The sequence below is a fragment of the Balaenoptera musculus genome, chromosome 2 (genome assembly GCF_009873245.2).
Source record: "Balaenoptera musculus isolate JJ_BM4_2016_0621 chromosome 2, mBalMus1.pri.v3, whole genome shotgun sequence".
Lineage (NCBI taxonomy): Eukaryota > Metazoa > Chordata > Mammalia > Artiodactyla > Balaenopteridae > Balaenoptera > Balaenoptera musculus.
Window position 1 is genome coordinate 146,248,611 of NC_045786.1, and position 25,318 is coordinate 146,273,928.

Sequence of the window (25,318 nt, forward strand, 5' to 3'; positions counted from 1 at the left end):
ATGTCCTGCTATTAGGGGTCAGTAGCCAGAGTGAAGGCTCAGCGAGATTTATGCATTCATTTGAAATGGGGACTGGGGGTGGGGTGCAGGCTCCCTTGTACGGTTTTGTCTTTTATTTGACCACATGCATTGTTACAGCAAAGTTAATTGCCTGTGTTTGCTTCCTGTGGAAATATCTCACAAGATGCCCTGTCAGCATGGGCCCAGCATTTGCACTTGTGTTTTGCCAATCCATTTGGCTCTTTTGAAAATTTGGGCCAAGACCAAATCTTCCATAAAGGTCTGTGGGCTGTGACCATAGCCCTCAGCTGTTTGCTGTGTTGTTCCAGTTTCACGGATTTAGCCTCGTGAGGGGAGAAATAAAAGAAAAATGAGCCATGATTTTTTTTTTTAAGGACTCAGTTCTTTATGCTAGGGATTGAATTCTCTGTTCTCAATCTTGGGGCATCCGTGGGAGCTGCATTGCCACCTACTTGCTATGTGGTCTCAGGCAAGGATCTTGACCTTTTGTGCCCTCGTTTTCTCCTCTGTAAAATGGGGATGATGTCTTCTCTACAGCCCTCTAAGGGTTTTTTAGAAATCAGATGAGCTAATAGCACTGAAAATTCTTTGAATAAGTAAAGTGCTATATACTTATATGTGTGAACTCACAAAAATTAATGGCTTTAGTATTCCCTGAGGTCTCATAATTCCAAGCTAGATCTAAAATGAGTTCTCCCCAGAAGGGTCTGCTCTTAGAAGGGGTTCTTAGGGGGGAAATTCAAAAATAAAAAGTATGTAGGAGCCAAATTTGGGGGGCCTTGAGTGTCTTCCTAAGGAATTTGAACTTTCTCACTCTGAAGACAGTAGGAAAACATTGAAGGCTTAGAGCTGAAAGAGGAGGAATCAAATGGTGGTAAGCAGAGCAAGCTGGAGCTGAGAGATCTGAATCTCGGGGCATGTAGTCCGAAGCTCTGCTGGAGGTTTTTGGAGGAGAGAATGAAACCACAGGAAGTATCTCGGGCCTAAGACCTCCTCTTAGGGCATTCGTCTCTTTCCAGAGCCTCCACAGGCTGCAGGAGGGAGACCGGAGTCAGCTGGCTGGTGCAGTGGCTTCAATTTTAAAAGTCTCAGAGTATCCTAGGCTGTTCCAAGGACTGTGTCACTGGATCCCTTCAGTCATTCGTCCATCTCCCCATCCATCCATTTCATGAACATTCATTCTCCCATTCGAGTTGGGAGACCTTGACCTGTGGGCTGTGAAGTTCTACTCTGAGGGAAATTGCAAAGGATATTAGGGACCCAGATGGCTTTTTGCCACTGGGCACAGCTTATCCAAGAGCACATCATTCTTTACAGATAAAACAAAACAGGCCTAAGAAAACACTTCACTGAGATTGGATTGGATTGGAAATCTGTCCATCAAAGGGATTGACAGTTGAATCTGATGGACCAATCCAGCCTGTTGACTTTGGTCCCTGCAGGTTCCCATGTAGGTTTCCTACGTGTCCAAGCCACCCTGCTTTCCTGACCTGCAGTAGCTGCTGAGATGCCCCATCCAGACCTGTACCTGCAGTGTCTGGCCTCCAGAGCCTCTGGATTTTAAGTTCTTTGCTGGGAGCAGACATCTGGCCTTCCTTACCTTCTATAAATCCCTACAACACTAAAATAATGCTCTGCACACAGTTTTGGTTTAAATAAAAAAATTTCCTTGACAACTCAGTCCAGAATGATAACACTCTCAGCTGTACGTATCATTTAAAAAAATAAATAAATAAAAGGCCATTTGTCCCTTGGTTTTCCACTTTGAAAAATCTTGCCACACAACCTTGGGGAGCACATATAGTAAGTGCTCAATAAATACTGGTTAAATCCAATTTCTACAGTATGCCAATTCAGCAAAGCTTGGAATATCCACTAAGGGCCAGATGTTCTAGGCTCTGGGAATATACAGACACATAAGCTCTCCTCTTAAGCAGACCCCAATCTAAGTTACCAAAACTCAGCTTGGCCATCATCTATGCGTGGAGTGATCAAAGAGCAACCTCAAGGTCAAAATGAGGTCAGGGTGATACAAGAGCTGAGAAATACACCATCAAGTTACACCCACAGTGAGCAGTCAAGAAGCCTCTAGTCAGAAGTCTCTATTCTTACCTAAACTTAGATGTTTAAAAGCAACTTGATTAAGGAATGCAAGGCCTCTAACATTTGCTTTGTTCAAAAGCCAGAGTCCAGTGGTGCCCACGTTTACATTTGCCCCAGATTACTCAGAAGCAGATGTCTTCCTAGCTTGGTGAAGGCTGTTAATCTTTGCCCTAGTGGTGGAGGTGGTGGCATTGTGTGCCAGTGTCACAAGACTACACCAAGTTTCCTGATATTAATCCTCATTTGGAGGGCATTTCCTAGTAGACTTCCCAGGCCAGACATATTTTAATAAAAAATGCTATGGCACTGCTTACTCCAGGAATTACTCATTTTATCCTGTGGGTGGTTTTATTTTAGGGAAATGAGCAGCAGAGGGAGGGATGCATTTTGAAAAGAACAAATCAGTTGTTTGTGAGCGGTTTCTGTTTATTACCACACAGACGAGTAGTTCTTGAAGAGAAGGCGTCAGAGAACTAAATTCCAAAATTTCTTTGTTGATGCTTCAGAGCAGAGATTTCTTGCACCAAGCCCCATGACCTTGAAGAGGAGAAGGAAACATTTGTCTAAGTTAATACCCATGGTATTTGGGTAGGTGAAAGGAAATATGCAAAGCTGTCTTTGAAGCTACTCTTATCTAAGAATAGGGATTGAACGGCATCAAAATACTGTGCCCTTTGGCCAGTTAAATTAAACATGTTTATACAGATGCTTTGCAATGTAAAGGCAAAAGATAATTCACTCTTACACTCTCTTACGACTCGAATGTTGCGTTCCATGGAAACAGTGTCCGCCATGTCCCACTTAGAAGGACAAAGAAATCCAAATGGGGGCTTCTCATTTAAGATCCACAGGATCCTAGAATATTTTTTTTAATGTATATATATATATATATATATATATATATATATATATATATATATATATATATATAAAACTGAATCGCTTTGCTATACAGCAGAAATTAACACAACATTGTAAATCAACTATATTTCAATTTTAAAAAAGAAGGAAAAAAAACCTGGAAAAAAAGATCCACAGGATCCTAGGATGGTCATCCAAAGCTGCATCCATGAGGACAAGCTGCTGTCTTTCACTCAAGTGAGCGTCTGTACTCACTCAAGTGAGTCTTTTCTATGTTTATTAAGCAGATACTGACTTAGGATCCCCATCAATTCCCTACCACTGTGCAGTCCCACCCTCTGTCCTCCTGAAGGACCCATGATGAGAAAAGTGTTAATTTTCTTTAGGCTTCAGCTAACCATGCCTAAGGTCTGAAGACCTTTGGTTTAAGATATTCAAGAGTCTCTTGAAAGGTGAGACTCATGCATCTTCTGGGTGACTTTCTGTGACACAGACTTGCTGCCTGTGACTTCCCAGGGGCCCGGTCAGCCCTCAGAGCTTTGCCAGTTTGGCCCTCCCTTCTGGTGCGGAAGGCAAGTTGTACATGATCTGGGAGGTGAGAGCCTGTGTCACCCTGGGAGACATGGCCGTTGCTGTCACTGACAACGTGGTGGTGAACAGTGCCCGAAAGGGAATGGTGAATGGCGGTTGCATCTACCCCTGGGATGACTCAGATTAAAGCTTGAGAGGAGGCCCCTGACGCTTCTGCTGACCACACGCTGAGGACTTTGTCTCAGCCACAGAACCTGACTCCCGCAAAACCCCAACTCAAGGACCATGAACAGCAGCATGTACCAAGGGAAGAGTGTGAGCTTCGGGGTCACAGAACACTGGGCTCAAATCCTTGCTCTGTGCTTGGGCAAGTCACTCAACTTTGTAGAGCTTTAGTGTCCGCATCTGTGAAATGGGGTTGTTTAAACCTAAGCACTGATTCAGAGCAAACAACAACAGCAATGGAAATAATACAGCTGGACTCCGCTCACCTTTCCTCCTCCCCGGGAACCTTCTGGTCTTTGGTCTCCTTCCCACGTCATCCCTGGCAAGGACAGTCCCAACATGAAGGCCAGTTATCGTCATTACTTTACACGTGTATAGTTTTCCTAATGTGTTCCCTTGTATTTCCTCGGTTAATTGTGTGCTCGGCGGAGCTGGAAAAGGCAGAGTCGGGACCTGAATCCAAACCTTTGGCCCCCAGCCCAGCCCCCCTTCCAGCGTCTCACGCGGCAATGTCACATCCTGCCCCACAGCGTCATCTTCCTTCAAGGGACCACAAGGGACCCAACAGTTCCCAAAGGCTGGATGTTGTTCCAGGAAGCTTGGATGTTCCCAAGAGGACAGAGGACAGAGACACATACATCTGCAGAAGAAAAACAGGACACTTGAAAATCCCAAGAAGAGCTCTTGGCAGCTGTGCAATGCTCCAGCTGAGCGGCCTGCCACTCCAGAAGGATGCTCTAAAGCTGGGAGATGAGATCGTAGCTGTTTCAGGAACCCACCGCAAAGAGGAGGACATAAGGGTGTTCTGAAGTAGTCTAACTGCTCCAGCATGCTTGGGGCCCAAGGCATTTGTCTGATTACCTTCCCCAGCGCTGTGAGGCCCACCGTGTCTTGTCTGAAAACAAAGGAGATTTCCAAATGAGGACCCTCACTGCAAAACATTGATTTGTAGCAGGTGTGGTTTTGAGACAGCTTGCGCTGCTCGCTCCCTCCTCCTCCCGCATATGTCTCGGACTCCACTGATTCCAGTCGTTTTGAGTTTAGGGTTTTTTTTTCTTTCTCTCCATTGCTTTTTTTTTTTTTTCTGAATCTTTTTTATTGAAGTATGGTTGATTTACAATATTATATGAGTTTCAGGTGTACAACATAGTCATTCAATATTTTTATAGATTACATTCCATTTAAAGTTATTATAAAATCTTGCCCATGGTTCGTTGGTTTTGCTTCTGCCTTAGCATCCCAGGTAAGCAAAGCTCCCATCTTGGGCTTGGCCCTGGATGAGGGTGGAGTGTCTCATCAGGGTGACATCCATGTACTGTAACTGTCAACCGCTGTGGGGTGTGATTCCCTCCCCCCACTGGGAATTGTAGCTAAGATGTTCAGTATGACTTAGGACCTTAGGGCATCAGTTTCTCTACCTATGGAGAACCATCCTCACCCTCCCTGGAGCAGGTGCCTCCCTACATGTCAGGAAGGCAGATGTGGACCCTGATAGTTCTGCTTGTTCACAATCAACTCAATCATCCGTTTTTTAGAAAGAGAGAGGGAGCAGGGGAGGGAGGGGTCTGGGGAAGGAAGGAAGGAAGGGAGGGATGGAGGGAGGGAGGGAGGGAGGGAGGGAGGGAGGGAAATAAAACAAGAAAAGACAAGAAAAAGCAAAGAAGAGAAATGCAAACTTCTTTCTCTCTGGCCCTTAGGAATTCTGTCGGTGAGCGCTCGCTGGTTTTGCCAGTGGCTCTCCTGCTTTCTGCAGACTCTGGATATACATTTTCCTTAAGACTGGTTGTCTGCAAAGCAGGGGAAACAAACCAGAACCCCTCATAAATCAGTAGGGGTCACTGCCAAGAGCTTTGTACACTTGCTGTCCCTGGCAGTGATAAACTCATTGCATTTGGGAACTGGCCAAAGACCCTGAGTCCTATCTTAATTCTCATTCCCAGAAAAACCTCAGCACTCCGTTCCCCCACCCCCTGTTTACTGTCTTTGTGTTTCTTAGACAAAGCTGGCGAGGAAGAAAGCACAGAGTTCCATAACTGGGTACATCAAAGGCTGCACTTCTTTGCTTGGGGGAGGAGAGGAGGGTAGAGGAGAGTCCTGGATCCACAGGCTGTGGGAGAGGAGACCCCAGAGGGGCCTGAAGCCTCGGGCCCTGTGGGGGGCACGAGGGATCTGCAGAGGGTCTTGGATTCTGTTTTGCTCAGACCATGCCTTGCACATGCTATAGTTGTTTTGGTGGTTGTTTCCTTACAGGGTAATCTGAGACGGTCATAATGATGGCCAAGGACTAGCAACGAGGTTGGCAGAGTGAGACTGCCTTATGCAGCCCACATCCAACAGGCCTTGTTCTCTTTACTCTGTCCCCACAAGGTCCTCACCTTGGCTCTGGCCTTGGCAACAAACTGCCAGGTTGGCATGTGAATAGAGAGGGCAAGAGCAGTGCCCAAACTGCCCCTCTGACCCACATCAACTGCCCCCACCCCGCCCAGAGAGGGGGCCACCACTGCTTGCTGCTCCTGCCTCCTCGGCCCTGGACTGTCCTTCTTGCTCTGGTTGACCAGACTAGGACCTGGGAGACACATTCCTGTCTGCTCAGCTCTTCCTACCTTGATGAGGCTCTTTCTGGCTGAGGGATAACCACTCCCCACCTCTGTCAGGGTAGGTCATCCTCAGTTATGCCCGTTCACAGCACCCGGAACCTGCTCTTCTTCCTTGTATCCCTCAGCTCAACTGATCACGCACGCCCTTATGCAATGAGATCTAAGCTTTCTGACAGCGGGGACCTCTTCTGTCTTGGTGATGCTGTATTCTCAGTGCCTGATACAGTGCCTGGCACCTAGGAGATGCTCAACAAATATTTTGGAGATCAAATGCTGAGGCATCTGCTTTATCCTATTCTTTCTCAATTGACAAGTTCTTTCTTTCAATGGGTTTTCCTGTCCACGATGAGCTGGAGGAATTAGCTAGATCAGGGGTGAAATTTGTTGCCAAGGCCAGAAGGGCTAGGCTGGGAAAGGTTTCCTTACTCTTCTTGGGGGAGCAGGGGGTATTTTGTGAGATATACCTGGGGATTTAGATTCCTCTGAGAAGTCAGAACAAGAAGCATGGGCCTGTTGCCTTGGAGAGGGGTTTGGAGAGGGTCCAGGCCTGAGGGCCAGGCCTTTCCAGATGACTCAGGAGCCACCTGGCTCTGTGGGCCAGACAGAAGCCATGCCTGAGACAAGAAGAAGGAGACAGCGAGATATTTTCTCTCTGGGTTAACGTTTGTACCTAAGATGTAAGTGTTAGACCACTTTAAAGAGACAACAAATGCAAAGACCATGATGTCCCTCAGTCTGGGCTCTGAGGCCATTAGGGCTGAGCCAAGATGCCCACATAGGGACCTCCTTTGAGTTGAGTGTGATCCCCACTCTGCTTCCATACAGAGAGCAGGATCTGATCATAAACTAAAACAAGTATGGAGCCTGCAAACTTGCTCACTACTTGCAGACTCAGACCAGCATTTCAGTGAACCAAAAAGCAACATAAATTCCACTAACATTTAACCCTGTGCTGGACGCTATGCACATATAAGAGATTAAAAACACATTGTTCCCTCAAGGAGCTTAAACTAGAGTGGGCTGGATTTTTGTCTGAAATTTGCAGAAGAACACTCAGCGACATGTGTTCCCACTAAGTTTATTAACTCAGCACACATCTGGATCATCAAAGTAGATTCAGATTGAAGCCAGTGTTTCATTTCACTGGGCTCCTTGCAGTGGCCCCATTCCCACGAGTAGGGCTGCACCCGCTTTTATAAATATGGGGGCATCTGGGCAAGAATGCCCAAATTTGGTGCCCAAATAGGTCTGCATATGGTCCATCTGAAGATGGCCAGAGAGGGATCCACGTGCCACCAAGGTGACTCTTGCTTTCTGCCTTCACTTCCTTTTGAGGTGGGTAGGAGGAGGGTCTTGGCAAGCCACCGTCATCACCCAGCTTCCTCTGGGATGCACCAGCAGTCTGGCCAGGTATCTCTTAAATGTGCCCCCAGCTGAGGAGAAGTCTCTACCTCCCCTTCCTCCTCCCCTGGGAACAGTACCCGAGGAAGAGGTCCTTAGTGACCAGTCCAGCCTCTTTGCTGAGCACCCTCTTCACTGACCAGCTCTCCTTTCCCCTGAGCACTGGGGCCCTTGTCCAGCTTCGTGGGATGAGCAATGAGTGTACATCAGGCAAGATGCGTCCCTGCCTGATATCCCACCCTCCCTAGGGAAAGCCCACCCTCCTCCTAACAGGTCCTCTCTTGGGACAGCCAGGTTTTCCTGTGCAGCTGAGCTACCTTGCATTTCAACTAATAAATAACCCTTTTTCAATGGACAAGCTCCATCTTTTAATGAAACCGGCTTTTCCTGCCCTTAATGAGGACAGATCTATTAGGAAGGGATCACAAGGCTATAGGAATTAGCCGGAAGTGAAGGGTAAAATCCGTTGCCATGGCTAGAATGTAATTCCTCTAGGGGCCCAGGAAGGCACTATGCCCCAGCATCTGCCCCTCCTGGATGGAAGACTCAGGCCTGGCATATTTGCCCAGATGCCCCCATGATCTGGTTCTAAGGGTCCCCTTCCAGGATGGGATGGTGGCCCTGACATGCACAAACTGACCCAATTGCATCATTGCCTGTGGACTTTTTTTTAATTAAACTTTTTATTTTGAGATACTTTTAGCTTCACAAGCAGTTATAAGAAATAATATAGAGATATCCCATTTACCCAGTTTCTCCTAACAGTAACATCCGCAAAAACTATACTACAGTATCACGGCCATGATGTTGACATTGCTACATCCCCCGAGTTTATCAGATTTCCCAATTTTACTTGTACTCGTATGTGTGTGTGTGTGTGTTTAGTTCTGTACAACTCTATCACATGTGTAAGATGTGTCAAGATACAGAGCTAGTCCACCACCACAAGAACCCTTCCTATTGTCTTTTATAACGACACCTCCCTCCCCTCCCTGCCCCTCTCCCATCCCTAACCTCTGGCAACCACTAATCTGTTGTCTGTTTCTATAATTTGTCATTTCAAGAATGTCATATCAGTGGAATCATACAGTATGTAACCTTCTGGGGCTTTTTTTCATTCATCATAATTCCTTTGAGATTCATCCAAGTGGTTGGGTGCATCAGTAATTTCTTCCTTCTTATTGCCGTGCCTGTGGTTTTCATCATTAAGCAGTACTGCATCCCAACATGGCACCAAGGCCCAATTACATAGCTTCTGTGACATGATCCTCAAGGATCTTTTACCCTGTGAGAGAAAATAGGTTTTGGTTGGTGTTTTCTGAGTGGGAAAAAAACGAAACAAAGCAAACATGTTACATGTTTTTCCAGGTACAGACAAGCATATTTCGGTTTGTTTGTTTCTTTCCTAACACAGTGGCCAGTTGGGTTGCAGTTCCCTTTAGCGTTGGTTGACAGTTCTTTCTTGTGTCTTCCCACCTCCCGCCTTTCCAGGAGCACATCTACAAGCTGATGAAGAGTGACAGCTATGCCCGCTTCCTCCGGTCAAACGCTTACCAGGACTTGCTGCTCGCCAAGAAGAAGGTATCTCTGCGAAGGGCAGCCTTGCCTTTCTTAGCACTGTTGACCTTTGCCTGCTGCTTGCTGCTGGTGTGAAAAGAGAATGTCATCCCTTGGGTTTTATTTCTTTTCTCTTTTCTTCTTTCCCTTCTGTACCTGGTCCCACTCCAGTAGAATATAATTAGGATTGTCACCACGTCAGCCCACCCCCAAGGTCCAGGGTGTGGCATCCTGTCTCCCTGGAACCATCATCTCCATCTGTGTGTTCTGCCCGCAATGGAGAGTGTGACCAAATACTGAGGCCACAGTGGCTCAGCCCAGGGGTACAAGGCTGGCAGTGACATCAGCCAATCCCTTAGGAAACCACTGCAGAGTCCAGCCCCCTCCCCACAGATTTTCTGTCCCCGACCAGCTCAGAGATGAGTATGAGGCAAGGATTGGGGCACCCCCGCCCCTGGATAGAAACGCTTATAGGTTTCCAGGGGGCGATCTGGCACCCGAAGTCCTTCCTGGGGTGGTCGCCCCTTCTTCTCCCTCACCTGCCCCACAGCATTTGCTTTTTCTTTTAACCAAGAAGTAACGGCATCCTAGCTCCTTCCTCCTCCTCCACTCTGAAGGAAGTCCTGGTTCCCTGTGGCCCTTAGAGTCTGGATTTTGGGGCGCAGGGACCCTCAGCATGCAGGCGGTGAGGAGTGACTGAGGCAGGGATGAACTCAGCTGGATTTCTGGGAGGAGGGAAGGAAGAGCCAGGAGGGACATGGGGTCTGGAAAAGGGGAGGCAGGAGGGACGGCTCATGGTTCCTGCAAACGCTCTGTACGTCTCGGTTCTGATCTGAGGCCCACATGTGGTTAATGGGGCTCTCCTTGCACCAAATCCCGGGACTCCCGTGCCATGCCGCTTAGGACCACGCGCATCCCTTTCTTCTCCCTCTCGGCCTCCCAGCAGCAGTCCCTGAGCCTGTGGCTGTCCAGCAACACGCTGTCTGTCGGGCTTCCTCTCTCAGCCACACAGCCCCTCTTTCTGTGTACTGTGACCTCACGTGCCAGCATCTTGTCTGCATATCTGGCTGGCCCCACATCACTCCCAAGTCTAGAAGAGCATTTATATCCTGCTTGCCTGCCTTTAGGTAACCCTGAGGACATCCCCAAGAGCCTGAGAAAGAGAAGTAGACTTTGGGGACTCCCAGAGTGTGAGGAACCCAGCTTTCTTGTTGGCCTGCATCCCTTCCATCAGGTGTTACAACTACGATGGAAAATGTGAAGCCTGACCTCCAGCCCGCTCCCTTGCCAGAGGGTGGAGGTGGAGAGGCCCTGATGCAGCTGGCTGACATCCCCACCAGTCTCGGCTCTGTTACCCAGTTTTTCAAGAAAAGTTGTGGAGACCTTTGGTGCCTCCAGCCCAGATCTCAGGGGAGAAGGCAAAGTAATTGTTCATTATTTCTTGCGGCTCAAGACCCTGAACTGATCCCAGTTTGGGGAAATTGTGAGCCTCTAGCAGTCTGACCCATCTGGGCCTGTCCACACACCCAGAAGAAGCCAGAGGCCATTCAGTCTCCCTGTGGGTCTGAGCACAAAGGGAAAACGCACCCCAGCACAGGGAGTGGGGCTGAGAATCCACAGATCCTCCCGTATGAGGAAAGCTTCTCAGAGGAGGTCACTTGAATGAGGAAGGAACGGATGGCCTGCCTGTAAAATGTCACACATGAAGTTCATTAGAATTATCCTTCCAGCCCCTACACCAAGGAGTGTTCTTGGGGCAGAAAGCTCTTGCAGATGCCAAGCCCTTTCAATATCCAGGGGTTAATTGTTTCCAAAATCAGTGACAAGCCTACCTTTTCTTCCATTTCTCCCTGAGTCTCCAGGCATGGACTGGATTTGTAACTCGGCACTTCCAGGTAGGCCTAGAGTGTCTTCTGATGTCAGGGATGGGCTTACCATGCGATCTACATGTCCAGGTCATGAAGGGATGTGAGCCACAAACTCCAGCTAAGAGGAGGGATGTAAATCGGCCTCACTTTTCTGCTCAGGAAGGCTCCTGATGGAGTCTGGAGGCATAGCCTCCAGTCCTTCCTCCCTAATTCTTCCTCTATCCTAGTATTTTCAGAGATCAGGTTAGTCGTTCTGATGAGCCAGGTCTCAAGGGCAGGTGAGCTGGGTTTTGAGGGGCCCCTCCAGAACACTTAAGTACCAGTACTTCAGTACAATTTTCCAGGGCGGCTTGGAGGACCTGTGCAAGGCAGAGGAACCTGAATAAGTCAGGCCAGTGGCCACTCTCTGTGGGCAGCAGCTCAGGAGCCAAGGGACAAGAATGCCAGGCGCAGAATGCCAGCTGCGGGGCCTAGGACTGGCCTGACTTGAGCTGCACAGACAGCCCCCGGGCTGCGCACTGGATTGAAGCTGAGTCCTGCTGTCCCCAGTGGGGAGACTCAGTATGGTGCCAGGCCAAGCACGGATCCTTAAGTTCCCTGTGCCTGAAGGAGAAAGACCAGCCTGGCTCTGTGGCGGTGTGTCCTTTGTGTTGTGTCTTCCCTCTGCAGCGTCCTCTCTGTCTCCCGGCAGCCAGCTGAGGGGATGGGGCGTGACAGCCAAGGAAGCCCTCTGACCTTGTCCACACCCACAGTGGCTACCTTTGGCCCCTCTGCTTCCAGCACATCCTGCAGACCCACAGACACCTGGCTGCTTCTTCAGCTCTCTAATTTCCATTCTTTGCTGTGTGTGTGTCCACGTGAGTGAGTGTGCTCTCCAGATTTCCCAGGCATGGATTCAGGACCTTGGAACTGGGCTCTGGGATAAACTAGCAGGTATTTGGGATGTAATTCTCCCCCCTTCGAAAAGCAGGAAAGTTGAGGAGAGGGTCAGGTCCACACCACACCCCCTCCTCCTCCACGAGAGGAGAACGGCCAGGCCTGGGGGCAGCGTCCAGGGGCTTTGCCTCCTCTTCCCCCTGTGTGGGGGGACCCTCAGCCTGGAGTCCCTGGGAGGTTCCTGAGCCTGCTGTCACCTGCTGTGAGTAAACCTTGGAAGGGGTCACCTGCCCGGGTACCGAGAGAGCATTTTCTGTCCAGAACGCTCCTTCTGAGGCCCAAGATCTTTGTGGTTGCAAAAGACCTGGGTAGAGCCTCCCTGGTCTAAGAACAGAGAACGAGAGTCACTAGGGGCCACGAGGATGCTGAGGAAGTTAACAAACTTTCTGGCTGCATCTGAGCAGAAAAATCTCTGAGAAAGTCCTAACCCAGACTCATGGAGGACTTGATGACCTCACCTCGCCCACGGCCACTCCGGCCGTCTCAGCAGCATTCCCGCACACGCCCCGCTGGCCCTGGAAGCTCGTCTGCTTTGTGTCCCCCGTTGGGGCCCCCAGTTGGCTCCTGCGCGTGGGCTCGGCCACTCAAAAGCAGCGAGCAGGCAGCTCCAAACTGCTGACCAAGGGGCCGGCTCCCAGCCCGGTGGCTCCTACTTCAGCCCCGAAGCACGATTAATGGCTCTTCTAGAAGCAAACACCCCTCTCTCCTCGCTGCGCCAGGGAAGCTCTGTTTTCCTTCTCTCCACTGACTGTCGCACACAGCGCTGGCTGCTTCTCTTGTCCCGTTTTTTTTTTTTTCCCCCGCCCTGTCTTGCTTTTGTTTTGGTTCATTAGCTGCCGCTGCTGCCCTTGGGGAACGATGTGTAAGCTGAAGATTTTTTTTTTTTTCTGTATTTTTCTCCCTATCTTTTTTTTTTCCCCCCCTAAAGCCAGAAAGTGAGCAAGGTCGTAGAACTTCCTTAGAAAAGTTCACTCGCAGTGTGGTAAGTTCAGCTGGTTTTCTTTGGTTGTTGTTTTTCTCTGTTTTGTTCTCCGTGTGTGCGGTGGTGGTTATTGCCGTTTCCTTCGGGATGGGAGGGAGCCCAGTGCATTCCCCCTCAACACACCCACCCGTTTTCTTTTGCGAGGGTCGGCGGCTTCTCTCCTAGGGATGGATCTGCAAAAGACAAAAGGCCCGGCGGCTCCCTCTGCAGACGGTGCACGGGGCGACCGCCCAGCCTCGGGCCTGGCATTTGATCTTCTGTCTGGGGCCTTGAGGAGGAAGGACCGCCCACCCCCCGCCCTCGGGGCTGCTCGGTTGGTGCACCCTCTGCAGCAGCCCAGGGAGAAGGCCGTCCAACCGGACTATAAAATAAATTGGCTCAGAAACATAGCTCATCTAAAAAAACATCCAAATTTCCCTCTGTGGACTCTGGCAACCATGCGGGTGCCAGAGGCCAGCTGCCGCTGCTGCTGTGTCGGCGGCTTTTGCGTGTGCCTAAGGCGGCCGTGCTGCATGGGTCGTGGCGATGCGGTCTACAGCTGGCGTGTGTGTGTGTTAGTGGCCTCTGCATGAGTTCCCACGTCCCCGACAGCCCCTTGTCAGCCTTCTTTGCACAGCGTGACAGGGAGAGGAGGGCAGTAGCCATGGGGTGGAGAGGCCGTGGGAGGGTCTTCCCCATGGTGCCTGGTGGAGATTCTGGGCCATGATCTGTAGAACAACACAGACCCATCTCCCCTTTCCATGACATCCTCTGTAAGGCAGGGGCATAGGGCTTGATGCACGGGAAGTACTCAGTCCCGCTCATTCACTCACTCGTCAAAAACAAGCTGCTGAGTTCATGGGGCCCAGCCTGCACTCTTCACGTCAAACCAGAGAGGACCAACATGGCAGCCAGGGAGCAGGGATCCCACGTGTGGAACTGGCCAAATTTCCCTTCCCAAAGGGTGGAAACCCACGGATGCTAACTTGCCTTTTTCCTCCCTCTGTTGAAGAGGAGAGTCCTTGTAAAGCTGACTACTGTGTGATTAGTATCTTTATTTTATCCCTTTAATGAAAAGTCTAAGAATTCTGGGTTGAAAACAACCTGGTCATTTACTTGTCATAGCTAGGTGCATCTTAACTGAATTTAAACATCATTTTGAATTTGCTAGATGTAAACATCACAGGAACTCTAGGAGGCGGCAATTAAAATATGGGTGCTCATCCCATCTCTTCTTTGGTCTTTTCTCCCCACGGCTTTTCCTCATGAGAAATCAGAACTTGCACAGTGTAAGACCTGTGGTTCCCCTGTCTGTCTCCATGGCTGGTTTGCCACGGACACGTAACTTCATACACCAAGAAGCTGCCACGGGCTGTTAGAGGCAAGGCCAACAGGAGTTCCTTCACCCCCGATGGCTGATAGAGAGTGGTGGGAACCCACCACTCCCTCTCTTTTGAGGCCTGGAGGCTGTAGGTGGAAGATGTTTAAGGGTTTTGTTGACAAGCCCAGAGTATACTGTGGAGAAAGCAGAACTCCTGCAGCCCCATGGAGGCCCTTCAGGTTGACTGCGTGGGCTGAGGGTGCGAGAGGAAGCCTGGTACTTGGATGAGGCATCCAAACATCTCCAGGCTGCTTTTCATGAGAAGTGGGTATTGGGAAAGCAAGCATGATCTCAGTGAAGCTCTGTGAAGAGCATTTATTGATGTTCCTTCATCCCAGAAGTGGTGTTGGTTCAGTGGTCCTCCAAGGTCTGTTAACAAAGCGTTTGGAACGAGAAAGCATCAGACACCACCTTCCAAGCATCTGAAGTGTGCACATGGGAGAACTTACAGAGATGTTTCAGGGCCGGCTGAAAGAGAAAAATCTTCCAAGTTCCTGAGATTTTTAGAATCTATATGAGAGAAGGCCCAAACTTCAAAACCAAAAAATTCCTAAATTCCACGCTATTTTTTCTATGAAGACTCTAAGGGGTGGTGCGTTCTGAGTTTTTGTTTCCAGTGGTGGAGATGGAGATGGATTTGTATTGATCCATCCTTGTTCCTTGTGCTCTTGGGGTAACACCACTTGGGGTAACAAGATGAGGCTAAATTTGAGGAAACTGCCCATGGCCGTAAAATAGTAGCAACTCTCAGAGTACTTGAGGCTGGAACCCAAGAACGTGGTTTCCACAGCCCAGTGTTCTAATCAAACGGAATTAACCAGCCAACGAAAATGCCTTGCAATTTGATGGCCATTTTCTGGATATAATATACATAAAGTGCTTGATTTCTTTAAAAGCAGGTCTACGTGAATATTTCATCTGCTACATACTGCAAACTATAAAGCTCAATGAAAGACTTGTTCAATAGCATTCTCACGGTGCTGGGAAATATGTGTAAAAAGACGATCCATGTCATGGAACCAATAATGGGAAAATGAGGGGGTGAAGCTGGGCAGTCCATGGACCAAGGATGTGAGGCCAGCTGCCATTTAGGACCAACTAGTGGCAAGAAATGTTGATCCAGATGGTTAGTTATCTCAGTCAGCTCACTTCTTATCAAAACTGAATCTGGGTCCAGAATTTCTCCCACGCCAGTGTCCTTTCTTTTCTTGGTAAAGGAGGAACATGTGGAGAAAGCAGATCGCTCTTTCCAAGACTCAGGTGTATCATGATATGGAGGGATTATCTGTTGAAGGCCCCAGATGCCCCCTTTGACGTGAGATCCTCGGGAGCAGTTCATTGTGGTTCATGGAAGCTGCTGGGCCACGCTAGTTCGGGTGCAGAAGGAGCCTTACGATCCCCATCAGAGGCATTGCTGGGTGAGCTGCTCCTTCCAATGGAAGCGTCATTCTGAGTCACGCAGAGCTTGAACGTCAGAGCAAATGGGGGGTATGCTGTGCCAAGGCATTGTGTAGCTGGGCCACCTAGAGCCACAGAGCTTGCATAATGGCCTGCTTTTTGACAGGGCAGGCCCAGGTTCAGAAGCAAATGTCACTCAAAGTCCGTGGCGTGGTGAAGCCAGGCCACATCGCATCTTTATCCAGAGCAGAAAACAGGACTCCCTCTGATGAGCCCAGCCCCATAGATGCCCAGCTGGCCAAGCGACACGCAGCTGGATTTCATCCCCTCCTTGACCCTCAGCTGCCCTTGTGCAGTGGATGACTCACATCACTGTACCTGGTGGCCCCGGTCCCAAGAGCTGCAGGCCCAGGAAGAGCTGTAACCCATAGCAGCTTCTCAAAGGGGGCCGAGGACCTGGCCTCGGGTCAGATGAATGGAGCCTCTCTCTCCCTAGTCCTGTCCACTGGGAAGCTTCCTTTCACAGTGGCTGGAGAATATGAAAGCCACAGTAGGAAGCTTCTGCGGATTGCCTTTGCATGACCCTCCATCTCCTCTTCAGACTCTCTGGTGGGAGGTCCCAGGCACTGCTGACGGCGGGGAGGAGGGTCTTCTCTAACTAGAGACCACTTCCTACTGCCCAGTGCCGACCAGTCTGCCGTTCTCCACCATCTTCCTGGTTTTGCGGTTGACAGGTGACAATGAGGGTATGAGGGTGGCCAGAGCGGAAAGGCTGTCCATTCCCCCTGCTCTCTCTTAGGCGTGCTCATTCCTTCGGGGTCTACCACAAAGCAGGGAGGGCCCCACGAGGGGCTACTCTGACATAGAGGACGGCAAGGATGCATGGGGGGAGGGCAAGAAGGAGCAAAGGGCCATTAGCCAAGGTTCAACAGCAGCAATTTGATTGTCCCTTTTCAGAGGGTGGCCAAAGCCATCTGGTGAGAACTCCAGAGGAGGAACTCTGGGAGGAAAAGCTAGAAAAAGTCCTCTGCATGGTATCTGCAAGGGATAGCAGTTAAGTTAGCAGAAGTGGCGGCCCTGGGTGACGGTGGCGTCAGCCTCCCTGGACACCTTTGCCTGGGCGCTCAGCCGAAGCCCCAGCTGTCCTCTTGAGAGCCTCATCAGCTGTAGCCTCGGGCTCCCAAGATGGGCAATGGGGTTGCTGGTGCCTGAGCGACGCTGGAGGCCTCAGAGGAGAGCAGAGATGAGAACCAGGTGTTCATCCCCCTCCTAAGAGAGCATCGCAGTTGGGCTTTAGTCGAGGTGCTCCTTGGAATTGAAACAGCGAGGGCCGGGAGCTGAGGGAGCCTTGGCGTGCGCCAAGCAGCATCTCCAAGCGTTTCTGTCCTGCCTGCCAAGGAATGCAGCGGGAAAGTCAGATGGAGACCAGGAAGTTCTGGGAGCCAGCTGTCACCCTCCCTCCCTCTCCCTTTCCTCCCGTCCCAACCAAAAGCCAAGGAAAAGCTAACGAGAGCTAAAAAGTCTGCAGCTCACCTCCCACCACCTTCCAGGCAGCTCCGGCCCCAGGCCCAGGTGCTGAACCAGAAGTGGAAGGCTGAGACCCTTGGCAGGCGAGGCAGAGGGCTGGCAGCCAGGGTGCTCGGCCCCCCCCCCACCTCTACCCCCCCCCACAGCAGCTCCTTCCCCGGGGAGGCTGTCTCCCCCTCCCCCTCAGCATGTCAGGGGCAGGGCCGTGCACTCTGCTGGAATGAGTTCTCAAACACCTAGACTCAGCAGAGCCCCCAGAGGGCTTTGACCTCAGTTGAAAAAATCCTTCCGGGCCTCCAGCAAGGAACGACTGGCTAAAAATCTTTAGAGTTGATTCTGATTGCAAACAGTCCTTGGGCCCCATAGGGATGTCTGGGTCGCCGACTGTAGTGCCAGCCTCTCCCATCTCAGAGTCCTGAGATCCAGCAGCAGTGAGACCCGGGCCTGCCTAGAGATGGGGGCGGATTCCATAGCAGTGCTTGGGAGGGAACACATGAAAACTGGCCTGTCCTGAGCAGCAAGGACTTCCCCTGGGACTCTGGGAAACCCCTCGGCAGCCTCCATGCAGGGTGACTCCTGCTTCCAGGCTCAGCTTGCTAACAGTGCGGCCTCAGGCCCATCACTCGCCCTCTCTGAGCCCTGGTTTCCTCCTGTGAACAATGGTGTGGACTAGATCACCCCTTTGGAACTTTGCAGCTGGAACGTTCTATAGGTCTGTGCCTCTCTCTATCCTGAGATTTGCGAGCTGTGCTAATCATCCCTCAGAGTGAGAGGGGAGCTGCCTTCCTGCCTGGGAAGTGGCTGCCCGCCCTTGACACTGGGAAGTAAACCATGTTTAGAACTGAGTTGGGTGTGTATTTAAAATCCTTTGACAGGGATGTGAAGATAAAGCACCGTCTGAACTGAGCGCGACTGGCACCTGACGCACAGGCCCCGTCCCTCCATCGCTCAGGGCTCACTGTACACTGTGACCCCCGGAGGGCAGGGAGGGAGAGGTCGCAAAGAGCAGGGTAAGCGCCACGCGCCCTGTCAGTCTTGCCGGTGCCGCAGTCCCCGCCATTCCAGGACGGATGCCCAGCTGGGTGTGTGTCGGGAGGTGGGGGTGAGGTCAGTCGGGCAGAGGGATGGGCTCCGCGTGGCTGCTGCCGCCTCGCCCCGTGCATGCTGGGAAAAATGGGCTGTGAGCCTCTGGGGACCTCGGCATCGCTCTGCTCTTCTCCTGCTACCACGCCTTCCGGTTCCCTGGAGAACTCCGGGCCGGCTTTCCACTGTCCTCTCTTAATGCCCAAAAAGAGGGCACAGAGGGCGTGTTAACCTGGTTATAGTCAGTGGGAGGTTAAGCCTCCTCTGGTCTCGATCCTTCTCTCTCCATCTTGGGTCCAAGTGAAGTTTGAAAAAGCATGTTTAATATTATAGTTTTGTAGCTGGAAAATGAAAACGTAAAAGTTTATTTTTTTTATAAACCAACTATAAAATGTAAGACAGCTGAATCAGCTTAGCTGGCAGGATACAGAGAAGACAAAGAGATAAAGTGGTTCTCCGTGGGGGTGTTGGGAGGGGTTCTTTCTGAAACTCTGGGGAAGGCTGAGATTTCTATTTATCAGAAAGGGTCAGAGGTCGTCATTGTTGACGCCGCCACTCCTCTTGGAAGGAAGAACCCCCAGCTGATGGTTCAACCTGTCAAACAAAAGCAGCCAAAAGCGCCCTCCCCGCGGAGTGCCCGCTCAGTGCGGCAGTGACCCTGCCTCCCGACCCAGGGGCCAGCTAGGCTCTGCAAAACTGCGCCCTCCTCCTCTGGCCGGCCCTCCCTCTCCCCCACCCCGGGCTTCTCCTGCCTTCCCCAGACCCCAGTGTGCCGAGCAGTCAAGTGAAAAACTCCCGTGAGGCAGAAAGGCACAGCTGTGTGTTTACAGCTACTGATTCCGATCCAAATCGCATCCCTGCCAGTCTCCCGCGAGGCAGGCTGGGGGCACACTGTGGATGGATGTGCCAGGTGGGAAGCTATTTCGGGAGCTGACCTGCAGCCCTTTGCCGTAACAGAGCCTTCCTCCTACCCCCCACTCAGGAAAGACGTCCTTCTAGAAGGATCTCTCCCTTTAGAAGTGGCTGATGGGGCTGTGGGATTTCAGCCCGTTCCCTGTTGCTTGTACCGTCAGATTTCTGGCGCCTGTCCCCAGGCAGCCATGTGAGAACAGCCATGGGCTCCCATCTGTCCAGGGAGAAGGCAGAGGGTGAAGGTGACCGACCACAGGGCCCTCAGCGGGGATGAACGGCGGGGAGTGCGGGCCACGCACGGGACAGGACGCCCGCTTCTCCAGAGGACAGAATCCGCCTCGGACCTGCCAGGGGAGCAGCGGTACCACTCAAGGGGCAGGAGAGAAACCTCCAGGCATCAGTCGGGCTTTGGAATAGCAGGAACCTAGGAAGGAGACAAAGCTGCCAATGTCAAGGTCAGGGAGAAGAGACCCAACTCTGCCTGTGTCCATACTGGACAGTTAGAAGTCAGAGAGCTCAAGGTCTAAGGACTTTGAAGGCTGAGAAGTAAGCCGGCCACGGCATTCCCCCAGAATGAGCTCCTGGTGAAAGCAACGCGGGAGTCTCCCTGTTTCTGAGCAGCAAATGAGTATCTTTGGTTCAAATCGAGTTTTGGAACCATGGTATTCTGGAAGGAGGGCAGGATACAAATCCATAGGAAGGAACAATCTCTAAAATGTTGCTATGAAGCAGAATGCTGACTGGGACACCGCAGGGGAGCTGAAAAGAGCTTGGAGAAGTGGGATCTGCAGTTCAGTGATGTTACCTGAAGGCCAATGAGAGAAAGACCCTTGAGTGTTTGTTTGCTGGCTCCCTGACAGATGGGAAGGTGGGACGGGGTTAGGAGTGTATAGCTACCCAGGCAGTGGCAGCGTCCAAATGGCAAGAGTTCTGCCACACCCGCTGGTCAAGGTCAATTCATTTTGGCCTGAGCGATGGCACCACAGCCCCAGACAAGAATGGGCCTCATTGGTGTAATATTTGCAGGAACTTTCCACACCCTCCTTGCAAGCCTGGCTTACTGTAGATGGATGACCATCATAACTACATCCCCTGCTCCAGAAAAGATTTATTTGTGACCAGATACTAGTGCAATAAGGTTGAAAATAATATCAGTTCCTGTCCCCTGTACCCCCTCCACCTCCGCTGCCTCTATGTTTGCCCATAATTAGGGAAAGCAAGTATATTCATCGCATCTTAATGGCTGATAAGATGGTGAATTAATAGATCTATGTCCATGGGAAATGCAGTTTCTAGTTGTGGCCACAAGGGTCCAGCCATAGCCCTGTCCTATCCACATCCTTTTTGATGACTCAGATGGAGAGACAAACATGTCAGTCATACTCAAAGATGCAAACCTGGAAGGTACTGCTCATTTGATAGGTAATGGAATTATCGTAAAACCATCTCCTTCAGGTAGAATGATGGGTCCAAACAACCAGGTATAATTTAACCAGATAAAATTTATGTTAAAAAAAATCCAGTCTCGGGCTTCCCTGGTGGCGCAGTGGTTGAGAATCTGCCTGCTAATGCAGGGGACACGGGTTCGAGCCCTGGTCTGGGAAGATCCCACATGCCGTGGAGCGGCTGGGCCCGTGAGCCACAGCTGCTGAGCCTGCGCGTCTGGAGCCTGTGCCCCGCAACGGGAGGGGCCGCGATGGTGAAAGGCCCGCGCACCGCGATGAAGAGTGGCCCCCGCTTGCCGCAACTGGAGAAAGCCCTTGCACGACCCGAAGACCCAGCACAGCCAAAAATAAATAAATAAATAAAAATAAAAGTAGCTATAAAAAAATTAAAAAAAAAAAAAAAAATCCAGTCTCACAACTACAGGGTGGCATTCCTAGCCTTCACTGTAATTCAAGTTTAAAAAATTCTGGGGTTGCAATTGATTACAAGCTTGATAGAAGCAAGAGCAAGATGCGATCACTTTTTTTTTTTAAGCAACTTTAGGTTGTAATAACAAAAGTGGAACAGTCAGAAAAGAAGTGCTCCACTGCTCTCTGTGTTGCTCTAGACTGTGTTGAATCTTGGTTCTAAGCCCCCTGAATTTTATCAGGAACTTCAACAAACTAGAGAAAATTCAGAAGAGAATAGCTGGGGACTCTCGAAGCCATGTCAGATGAGACTGAAGGAGATAAGGGTGTCCTGCCCCTAAAGAGATTCAATAACCATCTGGAGCTATATGTGTGTTTGTCTCCCAGAGTGAGTGGACATTTCTGGATTGTTCCAGACAAAGCTAGAACAAATGCGTAGAAGACATGGGGACGGTCACTCATTCTAGGAATATTCTAACAATAGCAACTTCCCAACGATGGAATATGTCACCCCAAGGAAAAAGGAGCTCCCTGGAAACGTTCAGAAGCTGAATGGCCAAGGATATTGTAGAGCAGGTTTCTGCTCTGGATTCCATCACCTCTTCCAGATGGAATCCTCGGATGCATTAAATATTTGTGAAATACTGCATTTTATCATATGGTTTATAAATTAGCTACGGAAAAGGAGGACAGATCACATGGAGGGAGTTTGCTGAGACTGGAGGTGGGGGATCTGGAGGAGATTTTACCTTGAGGGAGAAAAGCCAGATGACGATAAAGTCAAAGCAAGGCCACTGTCAAGAAGTGGAATTGCTGCCCTTCACTTGTCATCCTTGCCTTTTGTTTTTGGTTTTTTAAGCCAGTCGCTGCTGCTGCAGCTGAGCCCTGGGCAATAGGGCTCTCTCCCCTGAATGCCCAGGAGGAAGTCAGTGCATGGAGGACACCAGTGCCCGTTGGCTTAGGGAGGCTGAACACAGCCAGGGTTGGCGTGTGTGGGGTGCCCTGCCCTATGCTGGAGAAAGCTTGGCCTGACATCATTTCCATCCAGAAAGGGTGTTTTGTTGAAAGCAGAAAAGATGATCAAGCCAGTTGCCTTTTACCTGATGCCAGTGCAGGTTCCAGGCGGACAAGCTGGCCCCCAAACTGTCTCAGCCCGGCCAGGAAGAGAACACGCCCCCTGATACCTTAGACCCTGGGGAAACTGCGCTCGTGGGCCCCCTCCTCCTGGGCCCTTCCGTGAGGACTCATCTTCAGCCCAACTCAGGGGAAGGGAAGGGCTCTCGTGTCACATTCTTCCCAGCTGTCCCGAGGACCAACCTGATTGCAGATGACACTCCCTCCTCTCTCGGGCATTGCCAGGGTTGCTTTCAACTCATCATGGGATTGTATAATTATGGTGATTACAGCTTATGGCTTTTTTCCTCTCCTCATCTTTTGCTTTCAAATTCTTTGAGGCCTCTCATTAAACATGGCGATCCCGATAAAGTCAGCAAAGTTTTAATAAGACATTTTTTGAAGCTAAAGAAAGCCCAGTCAGAGTTGATTGTTACTGTGTTCCCTCATACAGGCCTTTAAAACTCTGGTGGGCGTGATCGATGCCTGGATATAAGAGGTAGGGGAGAGAGAGGTATGGGGATCCAGGGGGTGCCCCTGCTTTTTCACAGGACTGGAGAACTGTTTTACACCATGCCCCTGGCCTTTCTCATTTGTACCAAGAGCACGGTGCATCCAAATCCCCATACCTAATGGGAAAAGACAGACCATCAAGTAAGGGTAGAGGGCATGTCGTTTCCATCCTAGCATACTAAGTTGGGAAACGGGGATGGAGCAACCAGTACAAAACTCAACCCAACCTTGTAAGCTGCAGCAAAAGGAGAGGGGAAATTCTGATGGATTCTCTGTCCTGAATGATCCTGGAAGGCTCCAGGGCATCCATAATTCTAAATATGTAAAGGATTCAACCATTAGTATTTGTGAGTGGTCACCATCCTGTGGGCATATCCTCAAGGGCGGTTTCCTTGGTAATGACACAGCTTCAGAGCCCATCATTGCTAGCCCCCAATCATAGCGTTGCTGAATTGTTTCTAGATGTGTAGGACGTTATGAGAAGGATCACCAGGAAGGCGTGCAGCTGGGGTGGTGGCCACTAGAGCCCCCAGCTTGCCCTTCAGCAGCTTTGTGTAGGTTTGATGTCAGGGTCCCCTTTCTTTCCATCCTCCCCAGGACTGCACGGAGGACTGCACAGCGACGTGCATCTTGCCCTGCCAGGAGTTTGTTTTGAGAGGCTCCAACTGGCCCCTCGTCCTGCCCTGAGCTGTCCTCACTGCTCCTCAGCCAGCTATCTGGGTGTGACTGAACAAGCACTACCTATGAGAGGTTAAATGTCGAAAACCTGGCAGTGATATTTCCCCCAACTGCATTCTCATCCCCTACTGAAGATGACCTGCTGGCTCCGCCCCCTGAGAACAACATCCCTTTAGGGGCCACCAGAATGTAGAGAATGGGCTCAGGGTTAGGGATGGGCAGCCCCCGTTGAATCCTATTTCTCCACCTGAAGTTGGTATAAGACCCTGGGCAAGCCACTCACTTGCCCGATGGGTACAATGATGTCTGCTGCCCTGGGTGGATGTTGGCACTAAATGAGGGCATAACAAGAACAGCTGCCATGTGGGGCGCTCACGTTGTCGCACTGTGGGCATCCGTGTCATGCAGAACTTGGCCTGAGAGGGACTTCGGTTCTCCTCCAGCTCCACCACTTAACTGTGTGTTTCAGGCTCCAAGCCTCAGTTTCCTCATCTGTAAAAAAGATAAGAGTAAATGATTAAGGGGAAAGAATACATAAAGTGCTTAGCATAGTGTTTGCAGTATATATGCTTAAGTATAACTAACTCTTTGTATTATTATTTTCATTATTATGATGTTACTTGCAGCCCATTAGCTCTTATTACCTTATCTGATTTCCAACCACGTCCTGCAAGGTAGGTATTATTGTATTTATTTTGCAGTTGAGGATGGTGACACGCGTATCTCAAATACGACAATGTGTGCAAAGCGCATTCGTTTATTACAGCAACCGGCACATGACTCTACTCGATAAATGGTAGCTATTATTATTGTCTTATTTTTAAAGTCAACTCAGAGAGCCAGTTTCTCTGCTTTCCCTAGGAATGGAGGGACTGTGGTACTCAGCACGCCAGCTTCTGCCCTGTGGTTTCTTTCTCCGGGCCCCTGTGCACTTCCCAGGAAGCTGTAGGAGCTAGGGGCTTGTAGCAGTGCGGTGCCAGGATGTGGGGAGGGCCACCAAGGGAACACTGCCTACGTTGTCAGGATCTGGCATTTGCCCCGACTCCTGAGGTGCAGGACCCTAAGATGCCTCCTGCTTCCAGACACAGATCGGAGATGGTTCTCCCCTATGAGAGCATGAAATCCAATCCTGCAGATGTAGCGCTCTGCACAGCAGAAGCCTCATTCCCAGAAACCCTCACCTGGCAGCTGTCTGCCTGCCTGGAGCCACCCTGAGCAGTACAGCCTCACCAAGTCTGGTTGCTCCATCTGCCAGATAAACAGAGGCTCCTGCTTTCTAACTGCGTGCTACAAAGTGGGGTGGTTGGCGGAGTCAGAACCAAGTGGCAGGGGATGCTTTGAAATCCCTCGGAAACCAGCCCCCTGGGCGGCACGCTCCCACTGCTTGCAGTATTGACAGAAACAGAAGCAGAGAGGCCATTTCACTGACACAAATGGCTTTTTCCTGGGGAAAGTCAGGTTTATATATGTATCTTAAGGTAAATGCTTGAAGTTTGCAGTGTCTGTCAAAGATTGGCATCTTAGGAGCCTGATGTAAAGCTCTACAGCCAATCACGTGGTTGCTCATGAACCTTGCATGAGATGCTTTTGCAAGTGCCTGTGGTGTAAACACTCACATGAGCGTGTGCACAGCTGCATACACAGGTGCGTGTGCTACCTGCCTGATACACGCCTCTGAGTTCAGTGTATGGTACGTGTGTAACATACGCTGCAGACCTGCATGTGCCTCTGCGCATGGACTGCCTGCCCGCTGCTGCTGTGTGCGTGTCTGGGCAGGGGCTCCCCTAAAGCCACAGGTC

The 25,318-nt window shown here is 50.5% G+C and overlaps 1 protein-coding gene across 1 annotated transcript in view; it reads left to right on the forward strand.

Moving 5' to 3' along the window:
• Window positions 1–25,318, forward strand: part of RGS6 (regulator of G protein signaling 6) — a 583,949-nt gene that overhangs the window by 542,890 nt on the left and 15,741 nt on the right. The window contains 2 exon segments of the mRNA XM_036844242.1: window positions 9,231–9,320; window positions 13,029–13,082. Coding sequence (XP_036700137.1) covers window positions 9,231–9,320; window positions 13,029–13,082 — 144 coding nt within the window.